Here is a 21,017-nt window from a genome sequence, read left to right as displayed (position 1 = left end):
GCTATTTGAGGTTTTCTGTATTTCCATACAAATTGTGAAATTATTTGTTCTAGTTCTGTGAAAAATACCCTTGGTAGCTTGATAGGGATTGCTTTGAATCTATAGATTGCTTTGTGTAGTATACTCATTTTCACTATATTGATTCTTCCAATCCATGACCATGGTATATTTCTCCATGTTATTTGTGTCATCTTTGATTTCTTTCATCAGTGTTTTGTAGTTTTCTATATATAGGTCTTTTGTTTCTTTAGGTAGATTTATTCCTAAGTATTTTATTCTTTTCATTGCAATGGTGAATGGACTTCTTTCCTTAATTTCTCTGTATTCTCATTGTATAGGAATGCAAGGGATTTCTGTGTGTTAATTTTATATCCTGCAACTTTACTATATTCATTGATTAGCTCTAGTAATTTTCTGGTAGTGTCTTTAGGGTTTTCTATGTAGAGGATCATGTCATCTGCAAACACTGAGAGTTTTACTTCCTCTTTTCCAATCTGGATCCCTTTTATTTCTTTTTCTTCTCTGATTGCTGTGGCTAAAACTTCCAAAACAATGTTGAATAGTAGTGGTGAGTGGGCACCCTTTCTTGTTCCTGATTTTAGGGGAAATGCTTTCAATTTTTCTCCATTGAGGATAATGTTTGCTGTGGGTTTATCACATATGGCTTTTATTATGTTGAGGTACATTCCTTCTATGCCTGCTTTCTGGAGGGTTTTTGTCATAAATGGATGTTGAATTTTGTCAAAGGCTTTCTCTGCATCTATTGAGATAATCATATGGAAGTAATTACTCATAAATTTGGATTTGGTGATTTGGGCTTCCCTGGTCACTCTGTGGTAAAGAATCCACTTGCCAATGCAGGAGATGTGGGTTTGATCCCTGGGTCAGAAAGATCCCCTGGAGTAGGAAATGGCAACCCACTACAGTGTTCTTGCCTAGGAAATCCCATGGACAGTGGAGTCTGGAAGTCCATGGAGTTGCAAAAGAGTTGGATACAATTTAGTGACTAAACAACACTGCCATTGTACTAACCAGTGTATCACTCTTACAGTGTTTTCTATTTGTCTTGACTATTCTCAGGTTTCCTTTTTCCCTTGAATATTTTAGTTGGATTTATTTTGGAGTAAATATTCTATATCAATGCCTATTCTCATTTATTAGTATATGAAACTTCTAGTAAGACATGACAGCATGCATGCGAAGTCCACATAGGACTAAAACTAGGTGGGGGTCACACAGAATCCTGATTGCTCTTCAGAAGTACCTGGGCTTGGTTCAAATGCAGTTTTATTCTCATCCCAGAAGTATGAAATAAAATGTGGAGTAGGCAAGGTGTGTTTTTAAGCTCAACAGGTAATTCTGAAGGACAGCCAGTTGAACCATCAACAGACCCTATTTCCTCTTCCTTTGAAGGGCAGATGCAGAAAAGGGGGCTGAGAAAACACCTTTAGGGCCACATTCTTCAACATTTCCTCAGGACCGCACGTCAGAGGGCTCAAGCTAGTCTCCAGTCCACAAGTTGCTGTCTGTCTACACTGTGCACTCACCCTTGTCAGGCCTGGCCTGTGTGTCTCCTTGTCTGGTGTCTGTATCCCAAGGCCAGTGGCCCTCAGGTCCTAACTCGGCTCTGGTCTCCTCACTGTTCCTCCTGATTCCCTGCAGGGTTTTTCCAGAAGACTGGCAAGTCTTCGTTTCCACCACTCAATAAGACCAGAAATAATCTCTAGGAAGTCAAGATGAATCTACTCAACCACCACACATGCAGGGCTCTTTGTTTTATTGTAAATCACTACCATTACAATAATACTGGTGGCATGGTGGGCTACATTTTTATAAAGCCATTTTGTGTATAGTATGAGCTTTTGTTTTCTGTAATAAGAGAGGTCACCCTTAAATTAACCACAAAAGCCCTGAAAGATATTACAGAACATGAATCTCTACCTCTTTGGAGGTAGTTTGGTGCTTCCAGCTTACCATAGGCAGTTGGAGTTTGCTTATCAATTTTAATGTTCAAATGTTCAAATAAGAGATGTTCAAATAAGAGAAAAAAAAAAAACTGGAGGATAATGCAACAACTAAACACTTTTTTACTTCAAGCAAGAAGATATTTGGTACAGAGACCAAAATAAATCAAGGAAAATGTTTCTGTTAACTGGAAAATAAAAATAATATCTTAGTGTGACCTTTCACCAAAAATAGAAAAAGATAATAATAATTCAACAGCTATGCTTGAACAGCTGTAACTGGAGGCATTTGAGGTTTATAATATATATTATACATATAATGTTATTGTACTCATAAAAGCAGATATTATACAGAGAAACCCGACACATTTTTTCTGTTGTTCTAACAATTCCTCAAAAAGAAATTTTGTTGGGAAAGAATCCTGAAGGTTTAAAAATATATATTTTTACTGAAAAAACAAAATAAAACAAAACAAAACTGCCAACACCTTTACCATATATGGTGTCCTTTGTGCTGCAGGGGCTACGGCTCCCATTGGTGGAGCCTGTGTGGGTTTCACTAGTCCCTGTGGTCTCAGCTTCCACTTACTTGGCTTTGTAATATGGACCCTCAGCAAAACAGGATGAAGATGCAAATGTGACCAAAAAATATGAGAGACTGGGTGGGGAAAAGCTGCATATTCTGCTCAGCTCCTCCCCTGCAAGGTTCTGCATCTCCTCAGTCAGCCACCTGAGAAAGCCTGGGGGGCCTGAATGCGAGCCTCAGGAGAAGCACCCCGGTGGGGGCTGAGAGGTGGCTACTGACCTACCAGCCCCTACCTGTCCTTCCAAAGAAGTAGGCAGCCCAGGAGCTGATGCTGACTCAGACCTTCTCGGGGACGTTCTCCAGACTTTCTCTTGTTCTGTGTTACTGCTTTGCACTCTGGTTGGCTTGGACTGCAGAGATTTATAGTGCAGCATCTCCTTCTGTTTCCAAGACCTCCTTTGCTCAGGAGCTCAGGTGCAAGCTGCACCCCAGATGCTGGGCTTCTTGAGTGATGGTGACTCGGGGAGCAGCCTGACCTGGTCCAGTGCCCTTGTGGACCCCATGGCCTGCTGGGTAGCTCTGCTGGCTGAGGGGGTGGCTCAGGACACAGCAGGAATGCATCCCTCTCAGAGAGGAAACAAGGAGAAACCAGCAACATACAAGGAGTGGGGCCCAAACTCCCTTCTCTTGGCCATGGAGCCTGAGGGACAAGAACCTGGGGGACATGAGAATTACCTTTGGAGAGCTAACAAACAGTCACCAAATAAAGTGGAAACAGCTTTCTGGGTACTTGCATTTCCAGGTGTCTCCAGACACATTTAAAAGGAATTCTTCAAGACTATGCCTTTTGTTCAGGCCCATTCAGTGTCAAGTTTCACCAGGCTGCTCTCCCAAACAGCGCTGGGATCACAGTGAAAGGAAGGCCAGGGCTGGGGTCAGAGTGGAGAGAGGGTCAGGGCTGGGGTCAGAGTGGAGAGAGGGTCAGGGCTGGGGTCAGAGTGGAGAGAGGGTCAGGGCTGGGGTCACAGTGAAAGGAGGGTCAAGGCTGGGGTCACAGTGAAAGGAGGGTCAGGGCTGGGGTCACAGTGGAGAGAGGTCAGGGCTGGGGTCAGAGTGGAGAGAGGGTCAGGGCTGGGTCACAGAGGAGAGAGGGTCAGGGCTGGGGTCAGAGTAGACAGAGGGTCAGGGCTGGGTCACAGAGGAGAGAGGGTCAGGGCTGGGGTCACAGAGGAGAGAGGGTCAGGGCTGGGGTCAGAGTGGAGAGAGGTCAGGACTGGGGTCACGGCGAAAGGAGGGTCAGGGCTGGGGTCAGAGTGGAGAGAGGTCAGAGCTGGGGTCAGAGTGGAGAGAGGTCAGAGCTGGGATCAGAGTGGAGAGAGGGTCAGGGCTGGGGTCAGAGTGGAGAGAGGTCAGGACTGGGGTCACGGTGAAAGGAGGGTCAGGGCTGGGGTCAGAGTGGAGAGAGGGTCAGGGCTGGGTCACAGAGGAGAGAGGGTCAGGGCTGGGGTCAGAATGGAGAGAGGGTCAGGGCTGGGGTCAGAGTGGAGAGAGGTCAGGACTGGGGTCACGGTGAAAGGAGGGTCAGGGCTGGGGTCAGAGTGGAGAGGGGTCAGAGCTGGGGTCAGAGTGGAGAGAGGTCAGGGCTGGGGTCACGGTGGAGAGAGGGTCTGGTAATAGGAACACCACAGCTACAGTATGTGCTCTCATGCCCATTATTATCTCATTTGATCCTTACTCCATCCCTGTGAGGGGACAGGGCACGCCTGGTTCTTCCCATTGGAGAGATGCAGCACAAAGAATGGAAGGCTTAAATATTGTCCACAGCAGAAGGGGGCCTGTGAGCCCTGAAGCCTGGCCCCTTAGTTTGGTCCTGCCACCACTGCTCCTTTGCTATCTCTAGCTCACTTTTGGGAAGTGAGTTATCTCTGTGGCCAAACATACCTGGAAAAAGTGGGCTGACTTAGCACTTCTCAAATCATCATGAACACAGGCAAGGTGGGAAGGGGAAGGCCCACAACCAAGTTGGCTCCAAGTGTCTCAAATGCATGAATGGGCACAATTAGAACTAGAAGTGTTCTCTGGAGAAATCTTTGAAGCCTGAGTCCTAACTCCAGTCAAGTCCACTGGGATGCTTATATTCAACATTTTAACACAAAAACAACATTTTGTTAAATACATCTTAGGAGGGGGAAGGTGGTGATAAAGAAGGAAGGAAGGGCAAAATCTGCAGTCCCTCTGGGTCAAGGCCACAGCAGTAGAGGAGGGCGCACATCCCGCTTCCGGTAGCCCTTGTGGGGCGCTGGGCACTGGGAACTATGCAGGTCTCAAGCTAACAGCCATGCTGACCATTGGGGATGAGATGCCTGTCGGCCCCAAGGCTGTTCTTCAAATGGTCTGTCTCTTTGCCTCCCGTGGCTTCTTCCTTCTCCTCTTCCTCCTCTTCCTCATCTTCTTCCTCTTCATACTCACCCTCACTATCACTCCTCACATCCCGGATGCTCTGGACAAAGAAAACAATGGGCTGTGAGTGACAACTTTCCATAAAGACTCTTCAGTGAATAAGCAAACAAATGGGCCCAGTTCAGAGGTATGACTCTCTTCAGAGAAAACACATATTCATCCACACAACCAAACATTCACCAAGAAAGAACATATCAGGAATCATAAAACAAACCTTCACAAACTTAATCGAAATTATGAAAAGTATCTTCATGTCCTAATGGAATTAAGCTAGAAATCGTATCAAAAAATAATAGGGAAATTTCAAAACACTTGGAAATTAAACAACACCTTATAAATAAATCAAGGGATCAAAAGAGTAAGTCTCAAGAAATACTAGAAAATACTTTTAATTAAAATAAAAATACAACACATTAAACTTGTTCATGTAGTTAAAATAGTGCTCAAAAGGAAATGTATACCTTATAAATGCTTATATTAGAAAAGAAGAAAAGGCTCTATTGATATAAGCTTCCAACTTAAGAAACTAGGGGAAAAAAGAAATGAAAAATAAGCTCAAAGTGAGCAGAAGGGAGGAAATAACAGAGATGAGAAATCAATGAAATTGAAAACAGAGGTTACCTGAGTAGTCTTAAAACTATGAAAAAAAAATATGTAGTTTAAAATCTTCTGAAAAAGAATATCATCAGAACAGATGGCTTCACTGGCAAATTTCATGAAACATATAAAGGAGAAAAACACCAAATCTCTTCCAGAAAAAAAGAAGAGGGAACACATCCCAATTTACTTTATGAGGCCAGATTACCCTGATACCAAAACCAGACAAAGACAGTGTAAGAAAATACAACTACAGACCAATATCTTTAATGAACATAGACTTTAAAATCCTCAACAAAATGTTCCAAACCGAAACTAGTGATGTATAAAAAATAGTTCACCATGAGGTTTGTCCCAGTAATGCAAAGCTGGTTCAATATTTGGAAATCAGTGAATGTAACCCCTTGGACTGCAAGAAGATCCAACCAGTCCATCCTAAACGAGATCAGTCCTGGGTGTTCATTGGAAGGACTGATGCTGAAGCTGAAACTCCAATACTTTGGCCACCTCATGTGAAGAGTTGACTCATTGGAAAAGACCCTGATGCTGGGAGGGATTGGGGGCAGGAGGAGAAGGGTACGACAGAGGATGAGATGGCTGGATGGCATCACCGACTCGACAGGCATGAGTTTGAGTAAACTCTGGGAGTTGGTGATGGACAGGGAGGCCTGGCGTGCTGCGATTCATGGGGTTGCAAAGAGTGGGACACGACTGAGCGACTGAACTGAACTGAACTGAATGAACCCATCATATTAATAATATAAAGAAGTAAAAATGATTACATTAATTGATGGACAAAAATCATATGAAAAAATTCAATATCCAATCATGATTTAAAAAAAAAAACAACTTTGAAAACTTCTCTGCAAAGAAGGACTACTTGATGGCGAATGACTGGATGCTTTCCCTCTAAGACTAGGAACAAGTCTGGATGTCCACTTTCACCATTCCTATTCACATTGCATTGGAAATTCTAGTCAATGAAATAAGGCAAGAGAAAGAAACAAATGTCATACAAATTGGGAAGAAAGAAAAATATCTTTATCTGCAGATGACACATTTATTTTTAACTTTTTACTTTTTTTGCTCATGCCACATGGCATGTGGGATCTTAGTTCCCCAACCAGGGATCGAACTTGGACCCCCCACATTGAAAGTATGGAGTCTTAACTGCTAGACTGCCAAGAAAATCCCCAGATGACATTATTATTTATATAGAAATATAAAGAATCAACCCAAAAACTCCTAGAATTAATATATGAGTTTAGCACTAAGGCTACAGCATAAAAGGTCAACATACACAATCTCTGTCTCTCTGTGTGTCTCTGTTTCTTTATGTCTCTGTGTTCTCTCTCTCTCACACACACAATCTTGATTTCTAAACTCTAATGTAAATGTAAGTTAGTAAGTAAGTTAAGTCGCTCAGTCATGTCCGACTCTGTGACCCCATGGACTGTAGCCTGCCAGGCTCCTCCAATCATGGGATTTTCCACGCAGGAATACTGGAGTGGGCTGCCATTTCCTTCTCATGTAGTAAGCTGAAAATGTCCTCAAAAATATTATGTCCTAATTCCTGTGATCTGTGACTGTTACCTTACATGGTGAGGTTTTTTGCACATGTGATTAAATTAAGGATTTTGAGATGAGAGATGATCATGGCTTCATAAGAGGGGCAGAGGGGATCTGACACAGAAGAAAGGAATATGAAGACAGAAGTAGAGACTGCAGTGATATAGCCATAAGCCAAGGAATGCTGGCAGCTACCAGTAGTTAGAAGAGCCAAAGAACTGATTTCCTGCCACACAGTTTTGATTTCTACTCAAAACTGATCATAGACTTCTGACCTCCAGAACTTCAGAAAGTAAAGTTCTGTTGTTTTAAGCTACCAAGTTTGTGGCAGTTTGTTATGGCAGTCATAGTAAACCAACATGACTAGAAATTTCCAACTAAAACTGGAAATAGAACTGCCATATGACCCAGCAATCCCACTTCTGGGCATACACACTGAGGAAACCAGATCTGAAAGAGACACGTGCACCCCAATGTTCATTGCAGCACTGTTTATAATAGCCAGGACATGGAAGCAACCTAGATGCCCATCAGCAGATGAATGGATAAGGAAGCTGTGGTACATATACACCATGGAATATTACTCAGCCGTTAAAAAGAATTCATTTGAATCAGTCCTGATAAGATGGATGAAACTGGAGCCCCTTATACAGAGTGAAGTAAGCCAGAAAGATAAAGAACATTACAGCATACTAACACATATATATGGAATTTAGAAAGATGGTAACGATAACCCTATATGCAAAACAGAAAAAGAGACACAGAAATACAGAACAGACTTTTGAACTCTGTGGGAGAAGGTGAGGGTGGGATGTTTCAAAAGAACAGCATGTATACTATCTATGGTGAAACAGATCACCAGCCCAGGTGGGATGCATGAGACAAGTGCTCGGGCCTGGTGCACTGGGAGGACCCAGAGGAATCGGGTGGAGAGGGAGGTGGGAGGGGGGATCGGGATGGGGAATACGTGTAAATCTATGGCTGATTCATATCAATGTATGACAAAACCCACAAAAAAAAATAAATAAATAAAAAAATAAAACAGAAAATTAAAATTTTTTAATTAAAAATTAAAATTGAAAATTAAAATAGTTTTGCAAAACAAAACACTTAGGTACAAGTATAACAAAGCATGTATAGGATCTTCATGTAAAACCTGCAAAACTCTGATAAAAGAAATCAAAGATCTAAATAACTAAAGAGACATACTATGTTCATGACTTGGAAGTTTTAATACAGTAAAAGTGTTAATTATCCCCAAATTTATGTATAGATTCCACATAATACCATTTAAAATCTTAGCAAGATTTCTTACAGATAAGCTGATTCTAAAATTTATATGGAGATGCAAAGGAACTAGAATAGTGAAGGCAAAAATGAAAAAGGAGAACAAAATTGGAAAACTTGACTTACCAAATTTTAAGACTTGACTATAAAGTTACAGTAATAAAGACTGGATGGTATTAGCAAAGGGGTAAACACATAGATCAATGAAACAGAAAAGAGAATCTAGAAATAGACTCACACAAATATGGCCAATTGAGTTTTGACAAAGGTACAAAAGCAATTTAACGGAGAAAGGGTAGTCTTTTCAACAAATGATGCTGAAACAATTAGAAATCCATAGGCAGAAAGTAAATTTTAACCTTACACAAATGTTAACATAAAACGAATCATAGCTTTAAATGTAAAATATAAAACTACAAAACTTTCAGAAGAAAACGTACAACCTAGGGTTGAGTAATGAGTTCTTCGACATGATACAAAAAGCATATTCCATTAAAAAAATGATAAACTGTACTACATCAAAATTAAAAACTTTTGCTTTGTAAAATAAACAATTTAGAGAATAAAAATACAAGTTGCAAACTGGGAAATATTATTTGCAAATCCCATATTCAACTTGTAGGATAATAAAAAATTCTCGTAACAATATGAAAAAAGTTTTTTAAATGGGAAAATATATAAAAATAGACACTTCTGTGAGGATACAGGCTGTCCACATGAAAAGATGTTCAACATCATGAGCCATTAGGAAAATGCAAATTAAAATCATGATTAAATTAAAAATTTAATTTAAATTAAAATTTAAATTATAATTTTATTCTAAAATTAGAATGAAAATTAAAAATTCTGAGAATACCAAGTGCTGACAAGGATGCAGAGTGACTGGAAGGAACTCTTATGCATTGCTGATGGAAATGCAAAATGGCATAGACACTTTGTCTCAGCATTCCTACCGGAGTATCTATCCTAGAGTCAGATACAATATTAATGTTTACACAAAAGCAAATGTTTACAAAAACTCTATTCATAATTGCCAAAAATTGAAAGCAATCCAAATGTTTTTCAACAAGTAAATTAGTAAGCAGTTGTACATCCATAAATAGAGACAAACTTCTGATATTTATAAGATACTGGATGAATCTCAAAGGTTTCAAGTCAAAAGTTTGTTTCAAAAGGTTACCTACCAAAAGACATACTAATGTACTTTTTCATGACATTCTTTAAAAGACTAAACTGTTCACTTATTGTGAACAGATAAGTGCTGCCAAGAGCTGGGGTGGAGGGAGGAGCTATTGGAGTGATAGAATTATTCTATATCCAGATTATAGCAATGGCTACACAAATCTACACTTGTGTTGAAATTCACAGAACTGTACAACAGTACAAAAATATTTTACTGATGATAAGTTTAAAAATAAAACCAGAGTATTTCTTGTTATAAAGCAAACATGATGGTTTCCCCAGTAAACATCTGCTAAGTAAAGTATTACTCATGTGAGCATTTTGGTTGTCAGGATATTTTTACTTTGAGGGATAGGATGTTTCCTGTTTTCTTTATGCAGGAATGTCCTTCCAAGACAGTTCTTAATAAAGAGTTATATGTTTTTCCTTGGCTTCATGGTGTTCTGAAAGGAATTTTGCCAGGAAAACTCCTAGTGGAATAAAATTGTTCCCAAGGAAGGCAGATGGAACTGTCACAGATCAGACTTCACTACAAAAGATAAAGATGGTGTGAACTATTAAAACAATACCAAGAACTCAAGTTCTGTGCAAGGCCAGCACTGGACATGATCTCTGACACTCTAAGCTGGTTCACAAACATATCTATTAACCTTAACCTAGAGCAGGAAAAAATATGGACCGTGAGACTGTTTCCTCACACATCATTTTTCAAAATGACATCCATAACCATAAAGGTTTTCCCTCTTGTGACCTGAAGACTAAAACTGACCACCTCTGGAGATTCCTGGGGTATGTGTAACCAAACACTTCTTTGTGCGAACAAAGGCCTAAATAACACCAACACCAACACCGATGTACACGTTCTGCTGTCTTAATCACAGAAATACAATTTCATAGGCTCTTTTCTGTACGTTCTGCTCTTTTCTACAACACAGAAAGGGTCTCAAAATAAACAAAGCTCACTGTAAACCCTGAGGAATAAACTTGGCATCTCTTCAGTTAAGATGCAACAAAGAAAGGCAACCTTCCCACAACTGGCTGGGAGCCAGGATCAGGGTGCTGCCCCCTGCAGACAGAGTCCTTCAGGGAAGGGCCATGCTTGGTTGATGTTTGCTTTCATGAACAATGCCCCTTGGCTCTCCTTGTCATTATTTCAATGATTTTTGTAGGGAACAAGGGGAAATCTGAATCAGAACAAAGAAACTAATTTCTCCCTGAAAATGAAAGTGTGAACTGTTAGTCACTCAGTCCTGTCCAACTCTTTGTAACCCCGCTCTGCCCCCCATCATGGACTGTAGCCCACCAGCTCCTCTGTCCCTTGGATTCTCCAGGCAAGAATAGTGGAGTGGGTTACTATTCCTTTATCCAGGAGATCTTCCTGACCCGGGGATTGATGCCGGGTCTCCTGCACTGCAGGCAGATTCTTTACCGTCTGAATCACCACTGACTCCACCCCTAATTTCTTCCTACAAAGGCATACAAGCATCTTTTCACTCCATTAAAAGTTACTTATTTACTTAATATGGCTGCGTTGGGTCTTCCTTTCTCCACTCGGGCTTTCTCTAGCTACAGAGTGCAGGCTGCTCTCTAGTTGAGGTGCACAGGCTTCTCATTGCAGTGGCTTCTCTCCTTGTGGAGCACGGGCTCAAGGCGCACAGGCTCCAGTAGTTGTGGCACACAGCCTTAATAGCTGGGGCTCTCAGTCTCCAGAGCTCGGGCTCAGTAGTTGTGGCACATGCACTTAGTTGCTCTGCGGCACATGGGATCTTCCTGGACCAGGGATCGAACCTGTGTTCCCTGCATTGGCAGGTGTATTCTTAACCACTGGACCACTAGGGAAGTCCATTTCCACCCCTTTCTCAGGACTTGAGTAGCTGCTTTAGCTGAGAGATAAATTCATCTTGGAGGATGCTCACCATAGCCTGAAGCCACATCCTTCATTCAGCACCCTCACCTCTAAGAAGAGGGCTTGGACCATATAGGGACTTTGGAAATGCATGACATCCTCACAGTCAGAAAGATTGACTTTCTGAGCACTGTTGACTTTTAGTAAGCATTGGCTAGGGATGCCATACATCTTAGAATGTGCATGACATCCAAATGTCCTGCCAGACCTGCATTTGTAATTATTCAGGCCTGGAACCTAATTCCATTTTACATTAAGGCACAGGAATTCTTGCATGGCTGTTAATATATTCTCAATTCTTCAGGAATGCAATTACGTACATAAATCAAAGGAAGACTATACTTCATTTTGTTCAGAACTTTACAATTTCAGAAAGCCATGTCACGGATAGCAACTCTACCAGTGGCATTGAAGATGGCATCATCTGAATTTGCAGCTGCCCCACTCATGGTGAATCTCCATATAAGCAAACACAGCACCTGTCAACACAGTACATTCTCTAGTGTTCTCATGTACACATTACACACGAAGTGCATATTTTATGAGAAATGTCTTTCATCTTATTTCTTTTTTATTACAGTTGTGGCATTATATTACTTTTTTGAAATTATGCTTTTAGGTGAGTGCTATTACCTAGGAATTTAAATTCAGGCTAGTGAAGGGAGTGTGGGTCCAATAAAATGGAGAACCACTGCCCTTGGTGGTGAAGCTCAGAAAGGATTTCCTGTTAGTAAGAGTTGTTAGATGAATGATGAATGGTTGCACATTATACAAACTTTAATAATGTAAACTGGAAATTGAGTGGTGTTCATAAATATTAATAAAACCTCATATTATATTCAATTTCATCTTGTATATGCTACCTGTAATACAACAACAGTAATGAAATCCTTAAAGGGTTAATTTTTTCCACTGTCCTGAAAATCCTCTATGCTCTCTACCTGTTCATCCCTCCCTCCTGCCTAATCACTGGCAATCACTGATCTTTTTATTGTTGCCATAGTTTTGTCTTTTCCAGAATGCCTTGCTGTTAGAGTAATACAGTATTTAGCTTTTAAAATTAGCTTAGTAACAAACATTGTTAAACAAAAGGAAATGAGCTATTAAGTTTTTTCATAAATTAATAGCTCATTTCTTTTTACTGCTGAAGACTTCCATTGTCTGGATGCACATATCACAGTTATGCATCTACTCATGTATTGACAGACATCTTGGTTGCTTCCAAGTGTTGGTAATTATAAATGAAGGTGCTATAGACACGCACACTATAAATGTCCATGTGCCAGGCACCAAACTAAGCAGTTAGTATGAACAATACCATTTTCTCCTCACAGCAACCCTAGGATATAGCACCCTTCTCTTTAATAGGGAGGAAAAGGAGGTGCAGAGGGGTTAAGTAACTTTTTCAAGGTCACACAATCATGAGCAGCAGATAGAATGAAAACCCTGATCTAAACTTAGATACTTTGAACCACAGTGCTCTACAAACCCCTGCTGGAATACTTGGAGAGACAGGGCATTCAGAGAGTCAGACAGACACTGACATACTTCATTCTATTCTATTTCATTTAAAAATGATACAAAACTGATTTGGCAACCTGTTAATGATCTTCAACCCACAGTTTAAAAAACCTTGACTAAGGTGTGCTAGAAAAAAAATGACGCTTTTCTAAATCGGCTGAAATCCAGAAACTTTAAGATATAAACTACAATCTATATTCTGCAAAGTACCTTCTCACAAGGTAAATCTTTTCCAGAAATTACAATACTTAATAAAAATGAAAAATAAGTCAAGCAAGCTCTAGGGGAACAAGGAATCTAATAATAAATACTTGCTAAAAGTCAAGGCACAGTGTTTTCTGGAACTCTACCTGTCTGCCTTGATGAGATGAAAAGACTCTGCTTGTACCAGCAGCAGTGAGTCTTCTCTTGGAATCAGCCAGCTTCTTTTCTTGTATTGCCTTCTCTTTGCTTGCTCTCTGCACACCAGCACCCGTTACTTCCCTATTTCTTAGTTGTCCCTGAGCTTGCAGAACTGGTCTCATGTAACTCGTTGGCCCTAACCCGTCCCACAAATCATCAAGGACCCAAGAAAATCCATGCAAAAAGAAGGATCCAAAAATATCCAAGGATCTTCTTTGAAGAGTAAAGGGTGAATCTGGGCTTCAGCAACCAAAGGACTGTAGTCACTGGGTGCACAACTCTCGCATGTGCTAAGCATGCTGGAGCACACACGCTCCTTGTTACCTTCCTGCCAGCTGCCCTTGTTGAAGGGTTAGCTGTGTCATTACAGACATCATATTACTATTCTGATAATGTTAGATAACTTTATGGAATTAGCAAAGATATCTAATATTCAACTGGTTGTTTTCCAGAAATGATGTGGGTCCTCTAGAATACATATTATCAATGTTGTTCATTCCACAATTGGAACTTCATGAGTATAACTTTTGCAAGGTCTTTTAAAAGACCTCCTTCCTCTCCTCAGCAACTCCCTTCAGTTATACAAAGTGATGGTGAAAAGAATGAAGAACAAGTTACCTGTAGAAAAGAGAACTCATTACTGATCTTAATAAGGGCTTGGGAAGCCCCACATCACCATTGGTACCAGTACTGGCAAATATCATTAGCCTGGCACTCCAAAAGGGCAGAGAAGACTTGCATTCAGAGGATGGTGTTGAAGTCACTGTGAAGGAAGGTGTGCAATCAGTCTGTCTGAGAGCATCCCATACCCTGAGAGAAACAGAAATTCTGCAACTGGGACCTAAATGATCTCCCCTAGATTAAAGGCAATTGAAGCCAACTTTCCCCTTTGAAAGGCATGTTCTAGGAGCAGGGGCACAGAGCTTAACTGAACCACGTTCAAAGACTCATTCACCCAAGCACAGGAGAATCCTAAAGCAATGGACACACTTCCAACTTTTCCTATTTATCCTTTTACTTTGGGAGGGGGGCTCATGAAAAAAATGCTTGAACCTGTAATATCACACAGTAATTTGCTCTGGCTGGTGTCAAATGTCTCAGACACAGAGTACAGGACCAAGGCCATGTCTCAGCTTCCTCAGTCCTGAGTGGGAGTCAAAGCAGTATTGAAAACATACCCTATAGCTGGCTTATTCATGGCTCCCAATTGTTTGTGACTGGTTTGTATACATAGAGTGCCTCTTCTTGATCTTCAGAACCAGGATCAAAGGTTGCTTTGCTTTTTATTTAAACTGTCTCAACTCACCAATATAAAATATATTCTATTTTCCACAGACGGTATTTATTTTCATTACACTTGCTATCTATATACCTAATTTCCTTAAGAAATTATTTCACTTTTCTAAGGCTTGTAGACTTTTAAAAATGAACTTCTTAAAAAAAATGAACTTCTAAGAGAAAAGGTAAGTTTTAGGGATAAGTGGATTCTGGAGAACATCTGGTCAGTCACATTTATTTTCCAGAAGAGAGTAAAGCTATAGTAGTTGATCCCAGCCAGCTCAGTGACTCAGTTTAGTGGAGAAGAACTCAGATTATAAAATGTGGCTCTTGATAAAAGTGCATGGATTTCTTTCATAATCTCTATATTACCTGAAAATAAATTTAAAAGACTCTGTGGTAATCATCAAATTGTGACGTAGAAAATGATTTGATATCATTAACATACTTTGTTTTAGGGATTAAGACCATTAAAATTAGTGTATTTTCTACACATTCTGCATCCTTTCAACACAGTTTTAAATGCAATAGCCTGAAAGTTCCACAACTCTAATTGGGCAAAAATATACCATTTTGAAAAAATCTTCAGGATTTAAGTAAGCAACACTTAGGAAATAACCATGAAAAGACAGAGGGTTAAATATTCAGCCCAGAAAATGTGTACTAAAATCTAAATGTTAAAGTTTGTTTCAAACGTTAGCATCAAACAAAGAATTCATACGCACCATTAAGGGAAAAAATCCAACATGACAGAAAAGCAGACAAAAGATACAAACAGATGATTCACAGAAGAGATGGCTATTGACAATTATACAAAATGCTCAAGCTTAGTAGTGAGAAAAATGCAAATTAAAATAAGATAAAATCTCATGTTCATTAAACTGGTAACTATTGAAATGTCTGATGGCAAGGATGTGGGGCAAGACAGACTCTCAAAGATGGCAGAGGAGTCAGTGGACGTGACAGAACACCAGCTGAGAGCAGCCAGGAGGACCTGACCAGAGGAAAAGAATATATAGAGCCACGCAAAACTCGGCAGGACAAAGGAACTAGGGGGAGAAACAGGAATATTAGCACGATTGGTGGAAAAGGAAATGGCAACCCACTCCATTATTCTTGCGGAGAATTCCATGGACAGAGGAGCCTGGTGGCTAAATTCCATGAGGTCACAAACAGTCAGACATGACTGATCATGTACAGACACACACAGTAGAACTGGACCAGCCCTCAGTGGGTGGGGGAACTGAGGCAGGAGTCTGATCCCTACATCGGGGCAACTGTCTGAGTCAGAGGAGAAACATTTAAGGCTGTGAGTGAAACAGCTGATCTGTGGCAGCCTAAATGGAATGAGAATCAGACAGTCCTTGCAGCAGCAGACAGGGGCACAGGTGCCCTGGAAGGTGTAATGACTGGGAGCTGGAGTTTAGGGATTGTGGAGCAATCCCAGGGCGAAGGCTGCTGCTGACTGCGGAGAGACGGGTTGAGGGGATGTGAGGAAGGAGACTGTAGGGGGAAATGCCTGTGGAACAAAGTCAGGCAGCCACAGAAGCAAGGCGATACTGCTGAGTCATGCGTTAGGGGGTGGAGCCATCACCATAGCCTCTCTCCCTCCACATGCCAGTAATGGCAGCTGAACAATAGAGAGGCACTGAGCTACAGAGTTGGACCCCACCCAGGGGGCCCCTCTATGTGCCCAATGCACTAAACTACAGAGTTGGACCCCACCCAGGGGGCCCCTCTATGTGCCTGATGCGCTGAACTACAGACTAGGACCCCACCCAGGGGGCCCCTTTATGTGCCTGATGCGCCGAACTACAGAGTTGGACCCCACCCAGGGGGCCCCTCTATGTGCCTGATGTGCCAAACTACAGAGTTGGACCCCACCCAGGGGGCCCCTCTATGTGCCCAATGCACCAAACTACAGAGTTGGATCCCACCCAGGGGGCCCCTTTACGTGCCTGATGCGCTGAACTACAGACTAGGACCCCACCCAGGGGGCCGCTTTAAGTGCCCGATGTGCGGATCTACGGAGTAGGACCCCACCCAGGGGGGCCCTCTATGTTCCTGACTCACTGAACAACAGAGAAGGACCCCAGGCAAGGGAGCTGTCTAAAGGGCCTGAAGGTGCAGAGCTATGGAGAAAGGCTGGCCAAAGAGGCCTTCTGATCGCCAGCTGTGAAAGGCTGGAAAAAAGACTCTGAACGGTCCATGACTCCTGCCGCAGAGGCAGTCAGAGTCCCTGCACACTTGGTACCGCCAGGGTCCCCGCAAGCCAAGCAGCTGCACCACCTTCACGCTCAACTCTCAGTGGGGCAGAGCTGCCACAGGCAAAAAATGTCTTGCACCTATGCACGCGGGGTCGCTTCAGTCGTATTGACTCTGCGACCCTGTAGACTGTGGCCTTCCAGGCTTCTCTGTCAAGGAGGAGGGTTCTACAGGCAAGAATACTGGAGCATATTGGCCAACACTGGTCGCCATACCCTTCTAGGGTACAGTGCTCTACCCTTCTAGAGCACTGTATTTCCTGCTGCCCTAGCCGCCAACCCCCCTGAGTACCTGGTGCTGCCAGAACCCCTGCGACCCAAGCAGCTGCACCACCTCCACACCTGGCCTCACAGGGGCAAACCCAAGTCCTCCAGGGCAGCCTCAGGAGCAAACCCCAGTGTACGACCACATGCAGAGGTGGAAATAAAACCACAGTTGAAACCCAAGGGCAGTGTGACTAAGGAAGAAGACCCAAACCCTTCCCACCAGCTGTACAAGCTGCAGATTAAATCCACACCACCAACTAGGCAGACTCTGTCTGTGGAATATACAAAAGGACACTGAGAGCGCCCACAAAAGAAAACGCACTAGTTCTGACAGCTGTGGGCATTGGAGGCAAGAACACACAGGAGTAGGACCAGACTGGAATCTGAGCTGCCCCCACAGCAGGTCCAGAGACCAGCACAGTGTTGGAGGGCGTCCTAGGGAAGGGAGGTGGACTGTGACTCCCAGCGAGGGAAAGGATCCTGACAGCAGAGACTCAAGAAAAACATTTATTATTCTTATGTTTTGACTTGTTCTGTAGAATCTTTTGGAATTTTTTTTCTTTTTTTCCCCTCTGTTGTAGTTGTTGATTTTATTGCACTATGAAACCCAGTTAAGCCATTTCTCTCAGTCACATTTTTTATTGTTGTTATAAACCTCTTTCTCTGTGTTGGGCTTTTGCAGTTCTGTGGAGTTTTCCTTTTTCTTTTTTTTTAATTTTAATTTTAAATTTTTTAAACCTATTATTATTTTGTCTACATTTATTCCTTTGTTTGCTTTTCCTACTGTTCTTTTCTCCTTGCAGTTAATCTTTAACATACATAAATCTTCTTTATCTACCTCTATTTAACTTTGCATCTCTATTCTTCCTTTTCTTTCTCTCCTTTCCACTCAACATATTTGTTAGCTTTATTTTCATTGCTTTATTCCCAAATTGGCACCTTGCTTTAGTTTTGTTTTCCAGTTTGTGCTTTAGTTAGTTTTGTTCTGGTAGATATAATTTTGGTTTCCAATGTTCGCCGGGTCAATCTATTGTACTTTATTTTTATTGGACTGTTTTGATTTTGCTTATGTGTGTATATGTATATGTATATATTCAGTCACACTTGTTATTGTTGTTATAAACCTCTGCTCTACATTGGGCTTTTGAAGTTCTGTGGAGTTATCCTTTTTTTCTTTCTTCTTCCATTTTTTTCTTTTCCCTTTTTCATAATTTTAATTTTTAAAAACCTATTATATTTTTTCTACATTTACTCCTTTGTTTGCCTTTCCTACTCTTCTTTTCCCCTTGCAGTTAATCTTTAATGTATATAAATCTCCTTCATCTACCTCAACTTAATTTTGCATATCTATTTTTTTCTTTCTTTCCTTTCCTCTCAATAAATTTGTTAGTTTTGTTTTCATTGCTTTATTCCCCACTTGGCACCTTGCTTTAGTTTTGTTTTCCAGTTAGTGCTTTAATTAGTTTTGTTCTCAACTGGTAAATATAACTTTTTATTTCCTTTGTTCCCCAGTTCAATCTACATATTTTTGTTGGGCTGTTTTGACTTTGCTAATGGATGTGTGTATGTGTGTGTGTGTGTGTGTGTGTGTGTGTGTGTGTGTATATTCCATTATTTTAATTATTATTTTCCCGATTTTGTAACTGCCATTTGTCAGGGGATCATCTTGGGTTTCTCATTTTTGGACTTGTTTTAATCTCACTTAATGCCATAACAAACCACTTGTGGAATCTTCATTCCTGACCAGAGATCAAGTCCTGAGCCTTTGGAGTGGGGGCACTGACTCCAAGACCCTAGACTACCAGAGAACTCACCCTAGGGAGTATCAAATAGTGAGAACTCACACAAAGGAAGCCACTTGAATACAAGACCCGGCATCACCCAACCACCAGTAGCACCCTGTGCAGAACACCTCATCTAAACAACAAACAAAACAAAAATATAAACTCAATCATCAGCAGACAGGATTATGACCTCACTCAGTCTTGCCCATCGGAGGAAAAGCAAACAAACAAACAAGTGAGCACAAATCTCACCCTATACAAAGCTTACACAAACCACTGGACCAATCTAAGGAGAGCAGAAACCAAAAGGAAGAAAGAATTCAACCTCCTTCAAGGAAAGAATTCAACTTTCCTTGAGGCCTGGGAAAAAGAGACCTCAAGCACAATAAGTTAAAAAAGAATAATGAAAAGGCAGAGAAATACTATACAAATGAAGCAACAAACTGGAAACACAGAAGTCCAAATAAATGAAGCAGAAATAGGCAAACTACCTGAGAAAGAATTCAGAATAATGATAGTAAAGATGATCAAAAACATTGAAAACAAAATGGAGGAAACGCAAGAAACAATTAACAAAGACCTAGAAGAATTAAAGAATAAATATACAAACAACACAATTACTGAAATTGAAAATACTCTAGAATGAATCAATAACAGAACATCTGAAGCAGAAGAACAAATAAGTAAGTTGAAAGATAAAATGGTAGAAATAACTTCTGAAGAGCAGAATAAAGTTAAAAGTATTAAAAGAACTGAGAAGAGTCTCAAAGACCTCTGGGATAATATCAAACACACCAACATTCTAATTATAGGGGTCCCAGAAGAAGACGAGAAAAAGAAAGGGTATGCGAAAATTTTTGAAGAGATTATAGTTGAAAATTTCCCCAACATGGAAAAGGAAATAGTCAATCAAGTCCAAGAGGCACAAAAGAGTCCCATACAGGATAAACCCAAGGAGAAACATGTCAAGACATATACTCATCAAACTAACAAAGACTAAACACAAAGAATATTAAAAGCATCAAGGGAGAAGCAACAAGTAGCATACAAGGGAAACCCCATATGTTTAACAGCTGATCTTTTACTAGGAACTCTGAAGGCTAGAAGGGAATGGCAGGATATATTTAAAGTACTGAAAGGGGAAAATCTACAACCAAGATTACTGTACCTGGCAAGGATCTCATTCAAAACTGACAGAGAAATAAAAAGCTTTCCAGACAAGCAAAAGTTAAGAGAATTCAGTACCAACAAACAGCTTTATGATAAATGTTAAAGGGACTTATATAATCAAGAAACACAAGAGAAGAAAAAAGATCTACAAAATCAACTCCAAACAATTAAGAAAATGGCAATAGGAACATATGTATCAATAATTACTTTAAATATAAATGGATTAAATTCTCCAACCAAAAGACACAGACTGGCTGAATGGATACAAAAGCAAGACCCATATATATGTTATCTACAAGAAACCCAATTCAGACCTAAAGACACATATAGACTGAAAGTGAGAGGATGGAAAAATATATTCCATGCAAATGGGAAGCAAAATAAAGCTGGAGTAGCAATCCTCATATCAGACAGAATAGATCTTAAAATAAAGAAGATTACAAGAGATAAGGAAGGACACTACATAATAATCAAGGGATCAATCCAAGAGGAAGACATAACAATTGTAAATATCAACACACCCAACATAGGAGCACCTCAATACATAAAACAAACACTAACAAACATAAAAGGAGAAATTGACAGTAACACAATAATAGTAGGAGACTTTAACACCCTACTCAAACCAATAGACAGATCATCAAAACAGAAAATTAATAAGCAAACACAGGTCTTAAATGACACATTAGATGAGATGGATCTCGTTGATATCTTCAGGACATTCCATTCAAATGCAGAAGTATACACCTTCTTCTCAAGTGCATATTCTCCAGGATAGACCACATCTTGGGTCACAAATCAAACTTCAGTAAATTTAAGAAAATTGAAATCATTTCACAC

At 40.7% G+C, this 21,017-nt stretch overlaps 1 protein-coding gene across 1 annotated transcript in view; it reads right to left on the bottom strand.

The window, feature by feature from the left end:
* Positions 1-4,819: 4,819 nt before the first annotated feature.
* CERS3 (ceramide synthase 3) overlaps positions 4,820-21,017 on the bottom strand; it is a 120,387-nt gene continuing 104,189 nt past the window's right edge. The window contains exon 10 of the mRNA XM_061159718.1: positions 4,820-4,990. Coding sequence (XP_061015701.1) covers positions 4,820-4,990 — 171 coding nt within the window. The remainder of the gene's footprint in view (positions 4,991-21,017) is intronic.

Source organism: Dama dama, chromosome 13, assembly GCF_033118175.1.
Source record: "Dama dama isolate Ldn47 chromosome 13, ASM3311817v1, whole genome shotgun sequence".
NCBI lineage: Eukaryota > Metazoa > Chordata > Mammalia > Artiodactyla > Cervidae > Dama > Dama dama.
Note: the sequence above shows the minus strand (reverse complement) of the source record. Positions and strands in the feature narration are given on the sequence as shown.